Genomic DNA, 21,001 nt, shown 5'->3' with positions numbered 1-21,001 from the left:
GCTTCGGAGAATGAAGTAGCCGACAACGGTGTCTTAACTCACTGAGTTCATCAAGTCACTCTCCTGTGCTCAAATGGTTGAGGTCTTGTGGCAGCATCGTCAGTTTGTGTGACGTCGTGGACAGCAGACCAGATCCTCCTGTCATGAAGAACCCCGTACTTGAGCGCAATTTGACTCACAGGAGCTGTTTCTGACATGTGCGCGTGACATTCGAAATATTTCAGGTAGCACAGCATGGTGGTAATAGCCTCATGTAAGAAGGGCACCACAGACCATCCGACACAAGACGGCCAGGGCTAGACTGCTCTGGAACACCACGTCCACGCACGTTCTGTCCGACAAAATGCCTAGGGGACCAGGCATACCACCTGCCTGATCTATGCATGCGAGTTGAAATATCGCATGAACTTGGCATTGGGATGGGAACTGCATTTGCACCTGGAACGTGGTGGCGGGCATCGGATACCGCGGAATGCATGCAAATCAAGAAAGCAAGCTGGCAAATAACTGGGCGATACCATGAACTCGGAGCATAACGGCCAAAGACGGCTTTTCAAGCAATAGATACCCGTGTGACGGGCCGCTGTCATTTTATTCGTCGTCACAGGGCCTGGCAGCACCATGAAGTCATCGCCAATCGTCGAGGAGCATAAAATTCTACTCCAAGGCGAGAACTGGGGACCAAATGCTCCGTGGCCAAATCCCACCCGACTGAGCCTGAGGGGTTTGAATCCTTTGAGCCACAATCGATACCTCGTCTTACTGCACCTGTTCCCGTGAGTCGTCAGATCTGTATTGATGACGTGGTGATACATTTGAATCCTGGCAGTGGCAACAGGACGGGGCCCGTGGCCAGTTGGACATAGATATCTCGGCAGGACGTGGACTTGAGACGGCGTCGAGTCCGCGCTGATTGGCAAAGACCAGTTGGGTAGCAGGAAAAGGCGCTGCCATAACAACAAGACGGCCTGGGGTAATTTTCGGTGCCTAATTAGTGATGGAACTCGTAAACGTCATGGCGATTGGCGAACTCGTCTCCGCGTGCCGTTTGTTGGCGTCGCGAGGACGTCGCGTTTCTTGAAAGGTGGAGCTTCCTTGAGCGAGAACCACCACATGGAAAAGATGGATGTGGAGGCTCTTTACTCCATGTGCAGGAATGATTCGCCAAACCGCCCTTTGTTTCTGCGAGCAGTATGGGCTTTTGCTGACAACAGCAACAATGAGAGTTTTGGTGGTACGAAACCAGGGCTATTCATTGGCTCGTCATTATTCCTGTGGCGGTAGAGTGCCGGGGGCGTGGGTACTGTGCACGTCGCGGTTTCTAGCTTGAAGTTTCGCCTCTCCTCTGCGCATAACCAGACGGTGAAATTTCCCGTGTACCAAGCCGTGATATGATACGGCCGAGGACATCCAGTTATGCGACGAAACCCGCGCCAATGGATCGGGTGCGCATGACTGCCGCTAGGAAAATTGGGGCTCGGGCATGACAGCTGATCTGGCGACACGGAGGAGTCGTCCACTGGTGTTGAAGGAGTTGCGCACGACGTATTATGCGACTCCTGGTCCGGTGCGGGATGCTATACCTAGGTAGGTATGTGTCATCATACACTTCCTAGCTAAGTAGGTAGGTAGTTAGTTACCTCGGTATGTATTGTGGAAGAATTTTGGTTTGGGTGTCCAGGTTGGTGCCAGAAACGTTGAGAGACGGACGCACCCCCAAACGCGGTTCCAGATGTCCTCTTGCGACGCTCGGTAAGCCCTTGTAAGCGCCTAGCTCGGCCCTCATTCCACTGGGCAGCTGCTGGGATGACAGCCCAATCTCGACCACGGGCCTGATGTTTTGCCTAAGCGAGGAAGTTGTACGCGACGTGCTGGCAATGTGTCGAGGACGAGGCGAGCACCTGGGGATCCAGGCCCTCACCTGGCACCCCAAAAGCACAACGAGGTGCCTCAACTCACCTGGTGGGGGCCACAATCGCCTCACACAACCCCTTGAGCAACAAGTTGTGCGTGCAAGGCACCGACTTGGTCTGGGCCTGGTGTGACCTTGTCGTCACCGTCTCGCCATGGCGGCGCCGTGTTCCCCACTGAACATTCAACTGGGATAGGACCTGAAGCTAGTGAAGCTGAGACTAGTTGGGATCTGGGAGGGCAGGCATGTCGTCGCTCGTTTCTCGATGCTCGATGCTCGATGTTCGATGTTCGATGCTCGATGTCGAGTCTTGATCCGCGCTGGCACCGCACTGGCTGTTCTGTCCGGCCATACTCTGCGGGGACGTCGTGATGTAATGCTGATGTTGTACGGAGTAGTTGCTATGTCTTGCCAGTGGGTCCTGCGCCTCCAATGGATCAAACGCTCCCGTTGCCCAGCTCAGGGACAACGTCAGCCCCTTGGCCTCGGATGACGCCGGTATCCATCATCGAGGCTAATGGCCGACACGCAAGCAGGTTTTGACTGCTGGTGGAACTGGCGAAATCGCAATCGCAATCGCAAAAGACTGGGGTGAATATAAACTGGTGAACGTGGCGGGCACTTCCTTTGGTACACTCGCCGACTTCTATGCAACTATTGAGATTGACCGTCAAGTTGGAGGACCACCGCTTGAGGAGTGGATAACGTTACTTTAGTATATAACTGGACCTTTTCGGCAGTGGCTCCTGCCAAGCCTTGTCACTTAACGGCTTTGTTCCAGCGACTGTGCCCACTATTGTGCCACCATCTGCAACCCCGCCTGTGTCGAGCCCCTTCGGTCTGGTTCCTTCGTCAAGATCAGGCTTGACTGTTTCTAGACTAAAATCGAGACGGCCTCTTGTCTGTTCATGTCTTGACCACCTGGCAACGGAAAAGAACCCGAACCCAGCCAGATCACCGGGATTCCATGCGCCTCACGCTGTGAAACATCAATCAATCAAAATCTCGCGCCCCCCCGACCAGCGTTCAAACTCCTTGTCCAGTCCGTCAAGACGCTTTCTCTCTACCTCTTTTGCGGCCACCAACTCTTCTTCTCTCCCCGTCACCAATCTAGCGCCTACTTACCTCGCGCAATTTTTTTTTTCCTTATGCGCCAGTAACATATCGCCACCCGCCAGTTGGGGCTAAATCGCCTTTTGAGTCTCCCGGTTCGATTGAGCAGTCTTCCTTGTGGCTGTCCGTTGCTCTTCTGGGGCATCTTGCATCATAGAAGCGCATCGTCGTCCTCCGCGCAGGGCTCTTTCCGACAATGACTGTCCTTGTCTGCTCGCTGTTCCTTCCAAAGACGATCCAGTTCAACCTGCCTGGCACACCTCCTCGAAGAAATACCCTACAACGCCGGCCCAAGACGACGATCCCGCCGCCACAACGGCCCACGGCCCCCGTTGTCGAGACGCAGCCAAGTCTCTTTAGTCCGCGACCCGTCATCACGCCGCCTCGCACTCCCCCCGATGGGACCGAATCGCCGGATCCTTTCGCCAACGAGGATGGCCTAAGGATTCAATTTCCACACGAACTCAGTTCCCCCACGGACGAGATATCATCTCGCTGGGGAAAACGCGCGAACCAGCCCCTCTCTCGAGCCAACTCCCCCCCTCCGGCCGAAATATTCGAACGAGACCGGACCTTGGAGAAGGCTCGTGAGCTCGGCCGTCGAGGCTTGCTGCAGCCCAAGACGCACATGCGGAGTGACAGCCACGACCGTGTTTTCTCCCGTGCCCCGTGGTCCGTTGTGGATGCTGACCAGGGCAATGGTGGACTGCGCAATGCGGCAGAAGCCGCAGCCCGCGATGGAAAGCTCGGGGATTACATCTGGCTAGGAACTTTGGGAATGCCTACAGATGCTCTTGAGGGCACGCAGCAAAAGGTAGATATCGAGGACACTTTGGCAAACGAATACGATATGATGACTGTATTCTGCTCCGACAAAGATTTTGACGGGCACTACACCCACTTTTGCAAGCAAATTCTGTGGCCAGTGTTCCACTACCAGATCCCAGACAACCCCAAGAGCAAGGCTTACGAGGACCATTCTTGGAAGTACTACGTCAATGTGAACCAAGCTTTTGCGGATAAGATTGTCCAGAACTGGAAGCGAGGCGACGTCATCTGGGTACACGATTATCATCTGCTATTAGTTCCCGGCATGGTTCGAAAGAAGCTTCCTGATGCCAAGATTGGCTTTTTTCTCCATGTCGCCTTTCCGTCGTCTGAAGTGTTCCGCTGTCTCGCTGTCCGCAAGGAGCTTCTAGAGGGCATGCTCGGAGCCAACCTTGTTGGCTTCCAGATCCAGGAATACACACGACACTTTCTGCAGACCTGCAGCAGAATTCTCAAGATTGAAGCCACCCCTGAAGGAATCGAAATGGAAGATCGCTTTGTCGATGTTATCAACACTGCAATCGGAATCGACCCGATTAGTCTAAATAAAAATCGCGGCGAGCAGGACGTGCTACGATGGCTCAAGATTCTTCAGGAGAGATATAAGGGTAAGAAGCTCATTGTCGCTCGGGACAAGCTTGACCAGGTGCGTGGTGTACGCCAGAAGCTCCTGGCCTACGAACTGTTCTTGAATAAGAACCCACAGTGGCGAGAACATACTGTCCTCATCCAGGTGGCCCTTTCTTCGAGCCAAAATAGCGACTTGGACGCCACCGTCTCGGACATTGTCACCCGCGTCAACTCTTCGTGGGCCAACCTGGCTTACCAGCCCGTGGTATACCTCAAGCAGGACATCGACTATGCGCAGTACCTTGCCCTCCTCACCATTGCTGATGCGCTCATGATTACAAGTCAACGCGAAGGTATGAATTTGACATCTCATGAGTACATTTTTTGCCAGGATGGCAAGATCTATCCCAGCTGCAAGCACGGGGCTCTTATTCTTTCCGAATTTACGGGTACTTCATCACTGTTCGACAAATGGGAGCTCTCCGTCAATCCTTGGGACTACCGGCAATGTGCTGACGCCATCAAGCAAGCGCTTGAGATGGATGACGACGAGAAGACACGCCGATGGGAAAACTTGCACGAGTCGGTTGCTCAACACACTGGCTCTCACTGGTTTGCGGAGCTTCTCTCTCACCTCGACCGGGCCTACGAGGAACAGCACAAGCGCGCGCAAACATCCGTGCCTCGACTTTCCATTCAGGATGTCTGCAGGATGTATGGAACATCGAATCGTCGCCTGTTTATACTCGACTACGAGGGGACGCTTGTCAGCTGGGGGCCCGTTAACCAGATCATCCCTGTCAGCCCGCAGCGGACTCTCGATGTGTTGAATGACTTGGTGTTGGACGAGCGAAACATTGTCTACGTAATGTCTGGTCGCCAGCCGGAGGAAGTTGACCGTGTGTTCCGACGAGTTCCTGGTCTCGGTCTCATTGCTGAGAACGGTTGCTTCATCAAGGACTGCGGCTCTGACAAGTGGGTTGAGATGTCGGACAGCGCGCATATTGACAATTGGAAGACGTCAGTCAAGGAGATTTTGCGGTACTACCTCGAACGGACCCCAGGTGCAAAGGTCGAGGAGCGCCACTGCAGCGTGCTCTTCCACTACGAGGGGGCTGAGGACCAGGAGGCTGCAGCTCGTCTCGCCGCGGACTGCGCTAGCCATGTCAACGACGCTTGCGAGTCACAGCGGGTGCACGCTGTTGTTCTGGATGGAACGATTGCTGTAGAGCCGCTGGACTGGACTAAGGGCACCGCTGCCCAAATGGTGTTCGAAAAGCTCACCAGTCAAGCTTGCTCGGGGGGGAGGAGTGAAGGTAAAAAGGCAGTCGACTTTCTTATGGTTGTTGGAGATGGTAGGGAGGATGAAAAGGTGTTCAAGTGGGCCAACAAAGTTGGCAAACGACGCATTGTGGAAAATGTTGTTACGGTCAGCCTTGGCAATAGAAGCACCGAGGCAGCGGCTACATTGACGCAAGGCGTGAGCGGTGAGTCGACACGGCTTTGACAAAACGAGGTTGATAGTTTCTAACCGTGTCCTTGGTCGCAGGTGTCCTAAGTTGCCTACAACGACTTGGCTCACTTGAGTCGTGATGACTCACGCTTATCCCACTCGATTCTTCTTGTTATGTTGCGGATATGCACGGCGTTTTGGACGAGGGAAAAAAATTAAAGAGAGACACGGCGCATATGGGATTGCTCGCTTGATGAAAATAACTTGGTGGGAAAAGATGCCGGTGTGCAAATTCCTTAAGACGCATATGATATGAGAAGACGAATCAAGCCGCAGGAGGAGCCGAAAGAGAACAGAAGAAACGAGGAAACGGTTTCCGGGAAGAGAACAAGATTCAGGGCCAGTCTAAACGCAGGGCAGCAGAGCATGCAGCAAGCGTATGGACGAATTTTACGGCTCTTTTGCACTTGATGGACTGTGGCGTGGCCATAGTCCGGCTTCCAGGCATCGGGGTCAAGGGAGGAGGGCAAAATGCCTGGTTCTTCTGTACATGCATGATATGACTAAAGCGTTTTCTGTTTGTTGGGGGTGTGGGAGAAGAAGTGCTGCGGAATAGTTGAGAATTGAGATGCCAACCCAACTTTTGCGAGTAAGCGTAAGCTTTGCAAAAACCAGCCTTGTTGGATGCTGCGTGTAAGCACACAGTCAATGTGGGCATGAAACCTAAGTGGACAATGAAAGAAAAGGGAAAGAAGCAAAAAGTATATCTAGCAACGAGACTGCTCACGTGGAGAGAACAGTATGTTCGCCTCCAACAGCAGAGACAAGAGCCTGTCCATGGATGACATTCTGATTGGATCACGTTCAATGTCAGAGCTTCGCCGGAACCGGAACCTGGTGACCACCAAAAAAAAAAATGCGGGGCCGCATCGCCCCGTAGTCCGTTATCGGGCGGGGATGGAGGGCGTAAGCACCAGTTCCGAATTGAGTCAGACGATCCGGCGATGATGGCTGGAGCTTGTTCAAAACGTCGACGCTGTCTAGAGCTCCAGCATTCTTCGCTGCCCGCTCTCATTTGACGTGCCGGGGCCCTGCATAAAGCACCAGGGTACGGAGCAGTTCGCATCGTACCACGCACGACATCATCAGAGTCCACGATGGGTGCTTTCCCCCCCCCTCCCGTCAACACGATTGATTGGAGCAACGTAGGCTTCAAGGTCCGCGAGGGTGAGCACACGTGCGGGACGCGCGAGGCACCGTGGCCCCCGAGACGACTTCCCGTACTGACGTCGTCCCAGTCAACGGCCACGTCGAAGCGACGTACTCCAAGGCGGCGGGCAAATGGTCTCCCCTCCGCTTCGTCGCCGACCCCTTCATGCGCATCCACGGCATGGCGCCGGCCCTCAACTACGGCCAGCAAGCCTACGAGGGTCTCAAGGCCTTCCGCACCCCCGGCGACAAGGCCATCACCGTCTTCCGCCCGGACCGAAACGCCCTGCGCCTCCAGCACTCGGCCGAGGTGGCGTCCATGCCCCCGGTCCCCGTCGACGTCTTCCTGCAAGCGGTCCGGTCCGCCGTCGCGCTCAACGCCGAGTTTGTGCCTCCCCATGAGACCGGGGCGGCGCTGTACATCCGCCCCCAGCTGTACGGATCGAGTGCGCAGCTGGGGCTGGACCCCCCCGAGGAATACACCTTTTGCGTCTTCGTCATCCCCACGGGCGTGTACCACGGCACGCAGCCGGTCAAGGCCCTCATCCTGGACGAGTTCGACCGCACGGCGCCCAACGGCACGGGCCACGCCAAGGTCGGCGGCAACTACGCTCCCGTCCTGAAATGGAGCGGCAAGGCGAAGCAGCAGGGCTTCGGCATCACGCTGCACCTCGACAGCGCCAAGCACGACGAGATTGACGAGTTCAGCACGTCCGGCTTCATCGGCGCCGCGGCCAGCTCGGACGACGACGGCGTGACCCTCGTGGTGCCGGACTCCAAGTGCGTCATCGACAGCGTCACGAGCGACAGCGTCCAGCGCATAGCTCTCGGCTGGGGCTGGAAGGTGGAAAAGCGTGTCGTCAAGTACGCCGAGCTCGGCGGCTTCAGCGAGGTGTTTGCCGCGGGGACCGCCGCCGCGCTCGTGCCCATCCGGAGCATCACGCGCCGCAGGGGCCCCGTCCCTGTCGGCGGCTCCCTGCCCGCCGGGCCGCGCGTCAGCTCGACGCCCGACGCGGACGTGGTGACGTTTATCCCCGAGGAGCAGCCCGGCGCGGGCCCCATCTGCCTGAAGCTCTTGGCGCACCTGCGGGCGATCCAGCTGGGCAAGGCCGAGGACGAGCATGGCTGGACATGTCTCGTCGGCGAGGGAGATCTCGACGTCCAGGGTGCTGCGAGGGAGAAGAATGGGACGGTGACGCCGCAGACGGTTGACCAGATGGACTAGCCTAGGCCCTAGACTAGGTGGCGTGGTTGGGGACAAAGCGAGCCGGTTGCTTTGCTTTTCTTTTGCTGTTCCTCCTTCTCGTCTCTCATGCCCCGTGCCGCCCCTGTGAATTATGGATCCTGCCGTGACGGAGTGACTGGCTCGGTTGGGGGGTTTGTCGAATTCATGGCGCCGTGATGGCATAGTGACTTGTCATGTACGTGTGCGTGTGCAGGCGAGTGTTCCCGGCGGAGAGCCGTTGAACGGCGATTCGAAGAGGAGAACACGTCAGAAATGCCCACGTCCATGGATCGTCAGTTCATCACGCCCTCCCGCCAAAAGGGGAGACGAATACCCATGTAACAGGCGAGGCGGTCAACGACACGGAGCACGCGGATGCGAATTGGCCAGTGTCAACATGTTTATGAACGCAGGCTCTACAGTATATATATACATATATATATACAAGACAGCGGTGGGCGCTTTCCGGATGCTCAGCTACTCTGCGCCTTGCCCGCGCCGGGCAGACTGAACATGGTCCTCCCAGTACGAGAGCATCGTCAGACAAGATTTGCTTCGTGCTCGCTCCCCTTCTCCCCCGCCCCTCCTTGTGCGCTCCGCGATTAGAAGAGGCGATACTTGTCAATGGCGGCGGCGAAAGCATCGTTAATCGGCTTGATCAATTCCTGGGCAAGGCTCCGCAGGTCCGTGGGGACCTTGCTGACGACGGCGCTGCTGAACTCGTCGGTAGCATCCTGCTGCAGCTCGAGGTTCAGAAGGACAACGGGGCTCAGGATGATGAGCTTGTCGAACTTGGGCTTGGCGTTGACAATGGTCTGCAGCGTGGTCTGAACCGTCTCGCTCAGTTTGCCGGTGGCTTGGGCGACGGCGAGGGCCTCCTCCATGGTCAAGTTGGCCGACTGAGAGGCCGTCTTGGTGGCCTTTTTGATCTGGGTGAGCAGCTGGGTCGACTTGATAGTGATGGGGATCGCGCCGATCAGGTCGCCCTGCCAGTTGGCGACGGTGCTGTTGAGGCCCTCGGCCTGCGTGTTGATGTTGGTCAGGGCGTCGGTGATGGCCTTGCCGTCGGCGATGGCGGTGGCCGCGAGGGCCATGACGATGCTGGCGATGGGGATGAGACGCATGGTGAAGCGGGAGGAGGGAAGACGCGAGGCAGGGATGTCGACTGGTCAAGAGAAAGGGTGGTGGATACGGCTGGAGGATTGTGTCCTCGTTCGATTCTTGAGTATCGCGGCGCGAGCAGCGAGCGCGGAGTAGACGGCATCAAGCAGCACAAACGACGGACGCAGGGTCGAACGGGGGATCAGCATCGTCCTTTTATATCGGCAAACCGGTCATGCGATGCTGTCGAGCCCATCTTGATGGCTGCGACGCACACCATGCAGAATGCGGGATGCGGGATGCAGCTAGCTATCGTCCCAAGTCGACTGGTACGTTTTGCCATGGAGTCACCGACATTCCGGCCGTCGTTCGTTTGGTGCCCCGGGCCAAGCTCTGGAATAGGAAAGGACCAGTCCCCGCATCGTGCTGGCGTGAACGCTTCCAAGAATCGCCGCAGTCAGGGCTAAGAACCATCCATGACGTCCACCGACGCGATGGAACGCGATGGAGTCGTCGGTGCGGAAGCCGTGCAAGCTGCTCCACACACAGTATGGAAAAGGCGGCTGGCGGGGAAATGTGAAATGCACCGCTAAGCCCTTTACAGCCATTTACGACGCGGCGCCTGTCATGTCAGCCACTTGCCCAAGAGGCTGTGCTGTGCCGGCCGCCTTTTCCCCAACTTGCAGTCAGTGGCAGATTTGCTCCGTCTGCGACACTTGCGAGCACGGCCACGGCGAATTTGTCGATTTCTCACCGTCCCTGCGACCCCATCGAGACGCACTCCGTACAGACTGCTACTCTGCAAGTTGGTTACAACTCATGACAAGTACTTGCGGCGTCCGTACGGAGTAGTGGAAATTGCCGGAGCAACCGCCCCCCCTCCCCGCAAAGCGAGGCAGACACGAGCCTTAATTTGGACAGACGGTTCGCAGACCGGCACTTTATTTCGTATTCGCCCCTGGGCGCCGGGCTATGCCACCCAACCCCACGAGTACGGGGCTCGAGCGAACCTGGGGTAATGGTCACCCGTCGCCTTCTTTCCGAGCCGAGGAGTCTAACTGTTTATTTCCCCAACATGTGCTTGCGGCGGTCAAAATAAGCATGGAGAGACAGGCGCCACGCGCGATCGGACAAGGCTTTGTCCTCCCTGAGCCACGAACTGTGTCGGGAGTTCTCCGCGACGAGGCGTCGTCACTTATTAACCGGTACGGAGCATTGTGGGCAGAGTTGGCCCGATCCGTGGTTGAGAACGACTTGCTTGCTGCACTAGGACGGTGTCGGAGAGTGGCGGTTCAACCTGCTGGGCTGAAGGCGGCTTGCGAAGCCCAGTTGCTAGCTCAAGTCCGGCGCGTTGGCCCTGTTTCTATTAGTACTCAACCCAGACTGCTATGTGGAATTCACCCCGGCCGAACGTGTTATGCATTGCTAACTGGGTTCCAACTTCTCGGCAGACAAACTCGAGTCATGCGAAAACGTGGTTGCAGAACATGGTCACAATGCTCCGTATTGCCCGGCGCGACGCAACCTTGGGCCACCCTTGCGACCTGCCGAAGATTCTTGCCTTGTCACTGTGGACTATGTCGTGCCAATATGCCCGGCGTTTGTCGGAACGTGCCGGGTCAAACATGCCACTATCCCTGGTTGGTTGGTGGGCTGATGACTGATGGCGAAGGACGGATACTGTGGCCGCTAGAAGTAACATTGCCAGCAGGCGACGACGCGACGGGGTTATCGCGTGCTTTTTTGACAGCTGTGCTTTTCCCTTTCCCAGAAACCCTTCGAACTCGTGTCGTGGTACTCACGGTACTTGTATCTGATATCTAGTGCCTCCAGTAACAATGGTGGCTAAAAGCTGAGGGCTCGGCTGTCAAGTCCGAGACCGACTAGACGCAAAACTGCAACCATGTCCCATGTACAGTGGCCGCCAGGTAATCCGAGTGTTTTTTATCCTGTAGAATGGCCTCAGATGTTTGGCAGTACCAATTGATTCTCGAGGTTGCGACTGGTTAGCTACTAAACCGCCATCCATTTCCGAAAAGAAGAGACAAGACTCCGCGAGCCAGGGGAAGCCTCTCTTCTAATTGACACTTGTGGGGACATGCCAGTGAGCGAACATCTGCACGAAGATCTGGGTTGGTAAACGGCCACGTTTCACTCTCGGGTTATTAACAGCGTTCCGAGGGGGAATCTCTGGAAAAGTCACCATGTCTTCAACGTGCCGAGAAGGGCCGTCGCCTACTTCTGCCCGACGAGGCAGTTAAGGCTGGGGAGCAGGAGGGAAGACTGGCCGAGAATTCGTGCGACTGTGACAATATTCGTGTGCCCATGTACGATAAAACATGCGCGTCTCCCCGACTTTCCGATATATTCCCACCATGATTTCTTCATTTCCACCAGCTGTGCATCGCCAAGAGGCACGATGTTGTTCAACATGGGAGCTCGCTTAGCCCAAGCTCTGAATGCCCTTTTTGGTTCCCGAGTCTGGCACGATCTAAACAGTGTATCGACATGTTCCTGTCTACAGAGAGAATTACTGCCGTGTCTTGGGCTCGTGTACCCTAGTCAGTATCCCTGAGAGATAGATATATGATCTGCGCTACTGCGGGAACAGGTGACTGAGACTGTGGGGTATATCGAAGCTGATTATGTTTTGTTTTGTTAAAAGAAGTGGGTGGGTATCGTTAGGCAGCATAGCCAAGCCATTACCCGGATCCATCTCTCGCTGCCGGCACACGACTTCTAGTTTGTCCATAACCGTACCGCCTTATCCTTGCCTCCACTGGCAACACGCTTGCCATCTGGTGCCCAGTCTACGGCGTATACCTCATCATTATGACCGGGAAGGTCGACCGCCAGCTTGAAGGACGCCATTGACCAAACCTTGAGGGTTGTGTCCTTAGATGCCGTAACCAATAACCGAGAATCAGCGGAAAACGAGCACTGATAAACTGTAGCTACATGCCCACGAAGAGTGTTGATGAATTTGCCGTCTCTGCGAGGTCTTGTTAGCTCGACGTTGGCTGGTTGGTTCAAGTCACACCACGTACCTTGCACTCCAGAGTTTTGTATGGTTGTCCCAGCCTGCGCTAGCGATTAAGGTGTTGTCGGGAGAGAACGTGACATGGTTGATTTGCTTCTGATGGCCGACCATTCGAGCAACCGGCTTACTACCTTGAGAAGGCTCCCACAGATACATCGTGAAATCATCACTGGCGGATACTAGGCGCTCAGACACACGCCCGTGAATTTTAGCTGCCTTCTCGAAACGCTCCTTGGCTTTCGCTATTTTGCCCTCCTCCGTGCTCGGCGTTGGCTCGTGATCGAAATAGCCCGTTCTCAAGGCAAAATCTGTTGAAAGTGCCAAATGATTGATCCAGTGAGCATGCGATGACAAGGTATGCAGTAATGTTCCCTTTGCCGCATCCCAGACTCGCACCATCTTGTCATGGCTTCCGGTGTATATGAGGCCCGTCCCGCCCCAACGAATGCAGCTGACGGAGCTTTTATGTCCCGAGAGAACATGCTCGGTTCTTCCCGTATTGACTACCCAAACCCTCACTGTTGTGTCTTTGCTCGCGCTGGCCAGCCGCGGTGTGCCATCTTTCCACAGGTGAAAAGGCTCCCACGCAATATTGGTGATCCATTTGGCATGTCCAGTGAGAGGGCCTCCCATCGCTTTCCCTGTCGAGGGATCCCAAAGTCTGACAGACTTGTCCATACTTCCAGTAGCCAGTCGTTTACCGTCAGGCGACCATGCGACGCAGAGCACCCAATGTGTATGGCCGGACAATGTGTACTTTGGAGTTCCAGTCTCAGTGTCCCATATTCTAGCAGTCTTATCGCCAGACCCTGTAGCCAGACGAGTATTGGTCGCCGGACTGAATTGAGCTGTCAGAATCGCTTCTCCATGGCCTGGAATTCTATGCGACATGCGTGTGACAGCATGAACTTTGAAGACTGATTGGGGCTCGGCGGTGAGGGTGACGGTTGTCTCGAAAGGGTTCTCGATGCTATGACTCCTAAGGAGCTGAAGCAAATCTTTGGGGTACTGGTCGACTATGATGTCGGAATCTGGAATGTGAATTCGAAATCGATACGGCAAATATTCTTCTCGTTCCTGGAGGGAGCCAAGGTCAGCACTTCGCGAGAATTACTGCATCAAATGTCACGACATCTTACCCTCGCTAACAAGGTGTTCAAAAGGAGTGAGAGGTTCTTTTCTGAAGCATCCGCAAGAGGCACTTCAACTACGTCGCAGACCTGGTTCCCATCACTGTCCAGAAATCTAGCCTTGAATGAGCCTTCCGGCCCGGCCATGGCTGCGTTGACATCTTGCTGTAGCCTAGACCTTTCAAGGTCTTCACGCCTCTGTCTTTTTGAAGGCGGGGGGACGACGGTTGCCATTTCGTGATACTTCAATGTCACGAAGAACCTCTGCTGCTGCAATGCTCGCAGATTCTTTTCTCTTGGTTGTTCATTCCTGTAATGCTTAGGTGGGGCGGCAAAACTCTGACAAAATTTAGGCGGTGAGCACAGCGCTGATAAAGGCTTGGCACACCCCACCCGGAATCTGTGATCATGTACAGTAAAGCAGGTTTATAACGATCCCCCCCTATAGCGATTCGGCACACACGCCTAGGCGTAAAGTACCTTTCCTATATATTATACATATAAAAGTGACTTCTAACTTATAGCGATTTTTCTTATAAATATTGCTTATTAATATATATAAGTTTATAATTACACACTACTTTACCCCCCCTAAAATCCCTTATTAAGCCTTATTAAGCCTTATTAGCTTTATCTTACTAACAAAAGTAGAGTTTTTCCTAAAAGAGTAGTTGCATCTTAACAATATAATCCCTGTAGTTAGGTTATAACGATGAAAATTTGCTCACGAAGGTTATCGTTATAGACCTGGTTTACTGTAGTTAACATGTTACTGTTGGTCTGTAGGGTTTCGTCCTCTTGGAGGGTCTGTGATATTGTGGTATCTCAACACTGTTCATGGTGCTGGTATGGTCGGTCAATTGGAAATGTGGCCCCTGTATTGAATCTGGAGCGCAGTTGGAACCTATGTGTACGAGCCCCTGGGACAACGATAGTTCTGGCTCAGCTGATAGATTTGGTGTCTGTGGATGTTGCTCATCGTGGGTCTTCTGATTCCTTGTCGCACGGCGCGTTTGCGCCGACAAGTTGTTCCCTTTTGTGCCAACCGCACGATGGCGCTCATGTAGAGCTTCTTGACGTTGCTGCCTCTGCTTGTCTTCATTTTGTACAGCATAGAGCGCTGCTATCCGCAGTTGCATCTGTGCTGGGACATTTAGGCGATCGCCTTGTCTCATTTTGCGATAGGCAGTCTTGAGGTGATGGAACGTGTCTCCAGTCAGTCTCCAGTCAGACGTAGGGTGCTGTCGGATACTCCTGCGACTTGAAGCGCTGCCGAAGCCTCGGTTTCTGGTCTTGATCCATTCTCGAATTCTAACGTCGCGTTAGAGTGGGAGCCGTTTAAGAATCCAAGAAGCAAAATTTAATGACGCACCGTCTTCATTATCCGCATCAGAACCCTCCTCATCGCAAGCCTCTGGGAAGCCGAGAGGCTCGGGTGTTGCAGCCTCGTGGTTGTGTTGGTTGCAGAATACTGCTTTTGCCTTCCATGGACAGCCCGTCTTCTTGGTGTGCGCCTTTTGTTTGGTAGCTGTAGATTTGTATGAACGGCCTCCACGGCTGCACACCAGATCGCAGCGAACAATCTCGTTCCTGGCCATATCACCACCACTGATCTTTTTACGTTGGGATCTCGCATGGACAATTTTGTAGCCTTTCCCTCTCCATGCGCCTGTTGAGATCGAGCATAAGATCTTCATAGGTAGTGAAGATGCCCGAATAAAGGGCCGCTGCCGCCTCTAGAATCCCGAACACTAGAAAATAGTATTCGAAGCAGTTATTTGAGATGGTGTAAAGGGTGTGTGCGGATTTGAACTCTGGGTGGTGCGAGATATTTGTTGTTCACTCCGAGTCGCTGGCGGAGCCACACACACCCTTGTACGTCTATCGCGCCTTCCTGCACTTCGATAATCAACATAACTAAATGGAAGGACTTACTCAGCTGTGTTGACCAATTTTCGTTTCTGTGCATCACGCACAGAATGGATCCATTCCTAAATCCGAAGTTTCTCAGTTCAATTTAGTGCCACTTCTTCTTTATAACCCGTTTGTCAACACATGTCTGTACTGCCTCCCATACGAACCATTGACTCGTGGATTGCCTGTCCTGACCCGAATCATGCCTCGACATCCCAGGCAGTCCCGGCCGTCCAGCACGACATCGTCTTACTTTCATCGCCCTTCTCATGGTCGTCATGGCTCTTCCTCCGCATCAAATAGGAACCTCCCCCGGAAAACTTCCGAGGACGGCGGCTCAATGACTGCGACTCCATCCGTAGCCGGCTCAATATCAAGCACGGCCAAGTCTGTTACGACAGCGATGGGATCGCGGCCATCAACAAGTGTCTCTGGGCGCAAGTCACGAACTGGCACACTTTCTACAATGCTGGGGGCAAGTGACCAACAAACAATCATTTGCGCCGTGGCCGAGTCTCGTGGCATTTCACCTTCTATTGGGATTGCCCTTGTAAACATTACACTTGGAGAGGCTATATTGAGCCAGATATGCGACAATCAATCATATGTCAAGACGATACACAAGCTTCAGATAGCAATTGCATCTAGAATTGTCTTGATGTCTACAGCATGCCCGCCGAATAAAGACAGTGTTCTGTATAGCTTGATCGATGAGCTCATACCCGACGCAGATATTGAAATGCTGGACAGATCCGCCTGGTCGGAGATAGACGGCCTTGAGTACATTGAAAACCTAGCATTCAAAAGCGATATCGACCCCATGAAGGTGGCAACGCAGGGAAAGTATTATTGCATTGGCTCGCTTGCAGCGGTAAGGCCTGTCTCATTCAGCTACTCATCACATCGCATATGCTGACCCTTTCTCCATGCCATGAAATATATTGAGCATATGTTTACCGTCACTTTTGCTCCTAATTCGTTGCGTATTAGATATCGACCGTCGGAAGATACCATGATGATCGACGTGTCAGTCATACAATCGCTAGAGATCTTGCAGAACCTTGACAAACCCAAGTCCAAGGACAGTCTCTTTGGGCTATTGAATCAAACAAAGACACCGATGGGATCGCGGATGCTTCGCAGCAACATTCTTCAACCTCCGACAAAGTATGACACTTTCATTGGGCCACGCTATGAAGCCTTGGAAGAGCTTACAGGTGCGGAAGAACTGTTTCATGCAGTTCGGAAAGGTGTTTTCTCTCATTCCCAAATAGCGTTGCTGCCGTTAACAAAATACAGCGCTCCAAAACTTTAGAGATATCGAAAAAGTTCTTACAAAGGCACACTTTGACAGTCTCATAACACGCAAATCCGAGCTAACATATGGCAGATGATCACTCTATCCGCCAAATCGACCATACTACAAGCTGAAGAACAAATTAATCACGTCATCCTTATAAAAGCGTCCCTTGAGTCGGTACCAGAACTGTATCACGCGCTGGCTGAATGTAGTAGCGCGCTTCTTCTAAAAATTAGGGACATTTGCCGCCCAGAAGTAACAAGTCCTATCTTGGCAAGAATACATAAAGTTCTAGAGGCTGATGTAACGTATATGAGATCGCCGCTAGATATGCGTAATCAGAGGACGTATGCCGTCAAAGCCGGCATCAATGACATGCTTGACGTCGCACGACAAACGTACAAAGAGCTGACAAATGAGGTCCATCTTCATTTAAACGACGTGGAAGGTATGTGGTTCGAGACACCAGCTCCAATTACCAAGGAATAACATCGTGAAACTAGCCCAGCAGGGTATTCACTTGACTCTCAAGTTCGATCATGGACGCAAGTATTGGCTGCACGTAAAATCGGGGCATCTAAACCAAGAAGCGTTACCACGTATTTTCATCAATGTGCTGAAAAAGAAGGATCATATCGAGTGTCAGACTCTGCCATTGGTAAAACTAAACTTACGCCTATCAGAGACGTCCAACGAAATTGTCATGCGTAGTGACAAAGTAATCCAAAAGCTCATAGAGGATCTCAGGGAGTCAGCTCCACAGCTATTCAGAGTCTGCGAATCTGTTGCTCTAGTCGATATGATAGCCTCTTTCGCGCATCTTGCTACCATCAGAGATTATGTTCGACCAGAGATTTTAGGCACACTGGCGTTGAAAGCAGCCCGACACCCAATCTTGGACCGTGTCAGTGTTGTCTGTTCTCTTTTGCGACATGATTGCACTTTACTTATCACTACTTAGGTCATGTTTGAGGAATTTGTTCCAAATGATTACATTGCGACGCCGGAACACCGTTTCCACATTGTGACAGGATGCAACATGGCAGGCAAGACGACATACATCAGAGCTGTTGCACTGCTGCAGATAATGGCCCAAATTGGATGCTTCGTTCCAGCTGAATATGCATCTTTCTCCGTGGTTCACAATCTGTTTGCACGAGTGTCTTTAGCCGACAATCTCGAGGCCAACCTTTCCACCTATTCTCTAGAGATGCGGGAGATGGCTTTCATCTTACGAAACGTAGACGAGAAAAGCTTGGTGATCATCGATGAGCTGGGCCGTGGGACGAGCCCCAGGGATGGCCTGGCCATGGCAATCGCAATGTCGGAAGCACTCATACAGTCAGGCGCCTTTGTGTGGTTCGCCACTCATTTCGTTGAGCTTACTCAAGTGTTGAAGGATCGCCCTGGCGTTTTGAATTTGCAATTGGCCTCGGAGCGGTCTATTTCAGATGTAGGCGAACCACGACTGGTCATGCTCTACAAGGCAAAATCTGGTGTTGTCGACCCGAACCAACATTACGGAATCGACTTGGCAAGAGCAATAGGATTTCCAGAATCCTTCACCAAGCGGGCCGAAGAGGTGGCCAACGCCCTGAGGCGACGAAGAGAGGCGAACTGGCGGGACTCTGAGTCGCAACGGCTGGTGGCCCGTCGTAAGCTCGTGCTCAGTTTGCATGATGCGCTGCGACAAGCTTACGAGCACGGGAGCGACGAAGCCTTGCCCGGATACTTGAAACATTTACAGGAAGACTTTATCACTCGCATGAATGACTTGGAGATCTCATAACACATTGAAAGAGGATTCAGTGTGATCTGACTTGCTGACCGGAGACGGAATTACTTGATACGACGAACGGGGCATTGCTGTTGTATAATTTTTGCGCCGTGGGTGAGGGTATTCTTCTGAAGAGGGGCTCTATTTGCTAAACTTGAAATACACCATTTTATTCTACCATGGTCGCTCGTCATCAAGGGCATGGGCATCTACTCTTTGCCTCGCCAAACTTGTCTCGTCACGCGGTCTTGTGCTTCCAGGCCCGTCTATGTATTTAACCAATTGCCCCTTTCCAATGGCTGCTCTGTCGTCAAATCCAGTTCTGCCACCATTTTCCTCCACGAGCGGGCAGCGCGCTGCGCCATGAGAGCAGGCACCCTGGGATCAGGATTGAAGAATGCCCTGTTGAACACTTCAAAGCTCAGCCATCCCTTGTATCTCATGTCCGTCACAATAGCGCCTAGAATGACTCGCACAGGGAGATAAGCCCCGTGCTTGTCCTCGCCGTAGAATAGCCTAGCGTTGCGCGACCAACTCATCCGCGGCGGCTGTTCGGGGTTGTAGAATTCGTGCTGCGGCGTAAGCGGCTTTGACAGCCTTTCTGCATCCGCAACCTGCACGAGGAACAGCTTCGAAACGTCCAGCTGGGCAACCATGGTAGCAACCGACCGAACGAGCGCCTCGTCGCAGTCTTTCGTGCAACCAGAGGACATTGTGGGATCCGCATATATCCTTCCGGCAATGTTGAAAGAGTCCAGGCACATGCCAAAGTTGGACCTGTTCACCCTCTTGACCACATCCCAACTGGCCTCCCACGTGTCGACCCGGGTGCCCCAGCACAAGGCCTCGAAGGCATACCGGATGACGGGCCGGGCCTGAAGGCCAATTTCGGCGACTTCCCGCATGTCTTGAACGATGACATCGACTTCTTCGGAAATGTGCTCGGGGCCCAGGTTGCTGCTTGGCAACAGAATGAGATCAGTGTCCAGGTTGTGCGACAGCCTCACCCAGTGATGCATCTCCTCGATCCGTTGCTGGTGCAGAGCCCGATCGACCAGGCCCTCGTAGTGCATGAAGGGCTGGAGGCAGACGATGGAAAGGCCGCGCTCCTCGCACATGTGTCGAATCATGACTGCTGCAGCGAGTTCGTTTTCCGGGGTGTCGCCCCCTTGGATGGATTCCGCGACATGGATCAAGTCCTCGTAGAAGAGCTCGATACCTCGGAACCCCTGTTGGGCAGCCATTTGCAGCTTATATTCTAGTTTGTGGCCAGCAGCGCCGCGGCCGAGGGAGATGGAGCAGATGCTGGCCGTGGGAACCATTTTCTCGGAGAGGTCTTTTGAAGGCCACTTCTGGAGTCTTGGTTTGAATTTGAAGCCATGTTCAGAATATCCCATGCAAGCCGAGGTATACGTAAGTAATGTTTGATTGCTGGACTTGTGAGGCCCCAACACGGGAAGCCTCGTGTGACTATGATGTATGCGTGTGTGGAAATGCCCAAGTATCGACACTCTGTAGGGCCACTTCTGTGGGCATTTGTGATACCCGGCCCCATGACGCTCTTGGATAAGCGTGGTTGCTCAAAAATTAACCAGCCAACACCATGAGATCTCTCTTGTGCGCAAATTGCCCGTTTGCACCTCTCTCGTCTTGATAGCCGGAGCAACATCGACGGTTAGATGTGCAGCTTCTTATCTCTAGTCGAGAACTGCCACACTTTCTCCCTGGCTGCACAGCGAGGATCAAAAGCAAGGGAGGCTTGTCTTTTTTCTTTCTTGGCGTGCCGTCATCTGCTGCATCATTCGAAGCTGCAGCGGCGTGTCGAGCTCGTCGTGGTCTCGTGTGTGAGGCATGCTGAAGCGGCAGAGCCGGTCTTCAAATTGCTGAACCTGCAATCAGCGATAGATTCACGAGGCCTGATCCGGCCAGCAACATAATAGCCGGACATAATAGCCGGAGCAATAATGATGGGCTTCTGAGCCCTTTTGTGAGCATTCCTGGGATTGAAGTGTGCCCAAGCTGGCGACTCTGGCCAGCTTCGGTAGGTGCAGAGAGCATCTTCTGATTTCCATTTGCCCACCATGCCGAGCGTAGCAGCTGCAATGGCCAATTGGGAGGGGGCAGTCCGGATCAACACTTATCCTTTCAAACCTGAACGAGACTTGCAATCTAGACTTGTCTTTTGAAAGCATACGATCCACCCGTCTGCGCCACTCGCAATGGGCGTGGTCCTTAGTTAATACTACTAATGCTTACACGCAGTCGCCTGTACGGATAGTCCTTAACAAGTTACAATTACAGTAAACTAGGTCTATAACGATATCCTTCGTGAGGCTTTTTTTATTGTCATATAGCGACTATTATTAAGGTGCAACTTTTATAGAGCTTGTACTTTTTATTAAATTTACTAGGAAATTACACCTAAGGAT

At 53.3% G+C, this 21,001-nt stretch overlaps 7 protein-coding genes across 7 annotated transcripts; 3 read left to right on the top strand and 4 right to left on the bottom strand.

Annotated features, from left to right (window-relative positions):
- Window positions 1-3,221: 3,221 nt before the first annotated feature.
- On the top strand, window positions 3,222-5,930 carry MAM_08091 (trehalose phosphate synthase; the record flags this gene model as incomplete). Its single annotated transcript, XM_040826889.1, has 1 exon — window positions 3,222-5,930. One exon carries the CDS (start codon window positions 3,222-3,224, stop codon window positions 5,928-5,930), a length of 2,709 nt encoding a protein of 902 aa, XP_040675148.1.
- A 1,103-nt stretch (window positions 5,931-7,033) lies between these two features.
- On the top strand, window positions 7,034-8,310 carry MAM_08090 (branched-chain-amino-acid aminotransferase; the record flags this gene model as incomplete). Its single annotated transcript, XM_040826888.1, has 2 exons — window positions 7,034-7,103; window positions 7,175-8,310. 2 exons carry the CDS (start codon window positions 7,034-7,036, stop codon window positions 8,308-8,310), a joined length of 1,206 nt encoding a protein of 401 aa, XP_040675147.1.
- Window positions 8,311-8,912: 602 nt separating this feature from the next.
- On the bottom strand, window positions 8,913-9,434 carry MAM_08089 (Cell wall galactomannoprotein; the record flags this gene model as incomplete). Its single annotated transcript, XM_040826887.1, has 1 exon — window positions 8,913-9,434. One exon carries the CDS (start codon window positions 9,432-9,434, stop codon window positions 8,913-8,915), a length of 522 nt encoding a protein of 173 aa, XP_040675146.1.
- A 2,716-nt stretch (window positions 9,435-12,150) lies between these two features.
- MAM_08088 (WD repeat protein) lies at window positions 12,151-13,815 on the bottom strand (the record flags this gene model as incomplete). The annotated part of the gene is made up of 3 exons (XM_040826886.1): window positions 12,151-12,403; window positions 12,459-13,528; window positions 13,591-13,815. 3 exons carry the CDS (start codon window positions 13,813-13,815, stop codon window positions 12,151-12,153), a joined length of 1,548 nt encoding a protein of 515 aa, XP_040675145.1.
- A 982-nt stretch (window positions 13,816-14,797) lies between these two features.
- Window positions 14,798-15,179, bottom strand: MAM_08087 (uncharacterized protein; the record flags this gene model as incomplete). Its single annotated transcript, XM_040826885.1, has 2 exons — window positions 14,798-14,892; window positions 14,954-15,179. The coding sequence occupies 2 exons, from the start codon at window positions 15,177-15,179 to the stop codon at window positions 14,798-14,800; spliced, it is 321 nt and encodes a 106-aa protein (XP_040675144.1).
- A 782-nt stretch (window positions 15,180-15,961) lies between these two features.
- On the top strand, window positions 15,962-18,584 carry MAM_08086 (DNA mismatch repair protein MutS, C-terminal domain protein; the record flags this gene model as incomplete). The annotated part of the gene is made up of 5 exons (XM_040826884.1): window positions 15,962-16,366; window positions 16,442-16,712; window positions 17,124-17,243; window positions 17,299-17,699; window positions 17,757-18,584. The coding sequence occupies 5 exons, from the start codon at window positions 15,962-15,964 to the stop codon at window positions 18,582-18,584; spliced, it is 2,025 nt and encodes a 674-aa protein (XP_040675143.1).
- Window positions 18,585-18,838: 254 nt separating this feature from the next.
- MAM_08085 (3-dehydroshikimate dehydratase) lies at window positions 18,839-19,894 on the bottom strand (the record flags this gene model as incomplete). The annotated part of the gene is made up of 1 exon (XM_040826883.1): window positions 18,839-19,894. One exon carries the CDS (start codon window positions 19,892-19,894, stop codon window positions 18,839-18,841), a length of 1,056 nt encoding a protein of 351 aa, XP_040675142.1.
- Window positions 19,895-21,001: the final 1,107 nt, after the last annotated feature.

Source organism: Metarhizium album (assembly GCF_000804445.1).
Source record: "Metarhizium album ARSEF 1941 chromosome Unknown scaffold_42, whole genome shotgun sequence".
Taxonomy (NCBI): Eukaryota; Fungi; Ascomycota; class Sordariomycetes; order Hypocreales; family Clavicipitaceae; genus Metarhizium; species Metarhizium album.
Note: the sequence above shows the minus strand (reverse complement) of the source record. Positions and strands in the feature narration are given on the sequence as shown.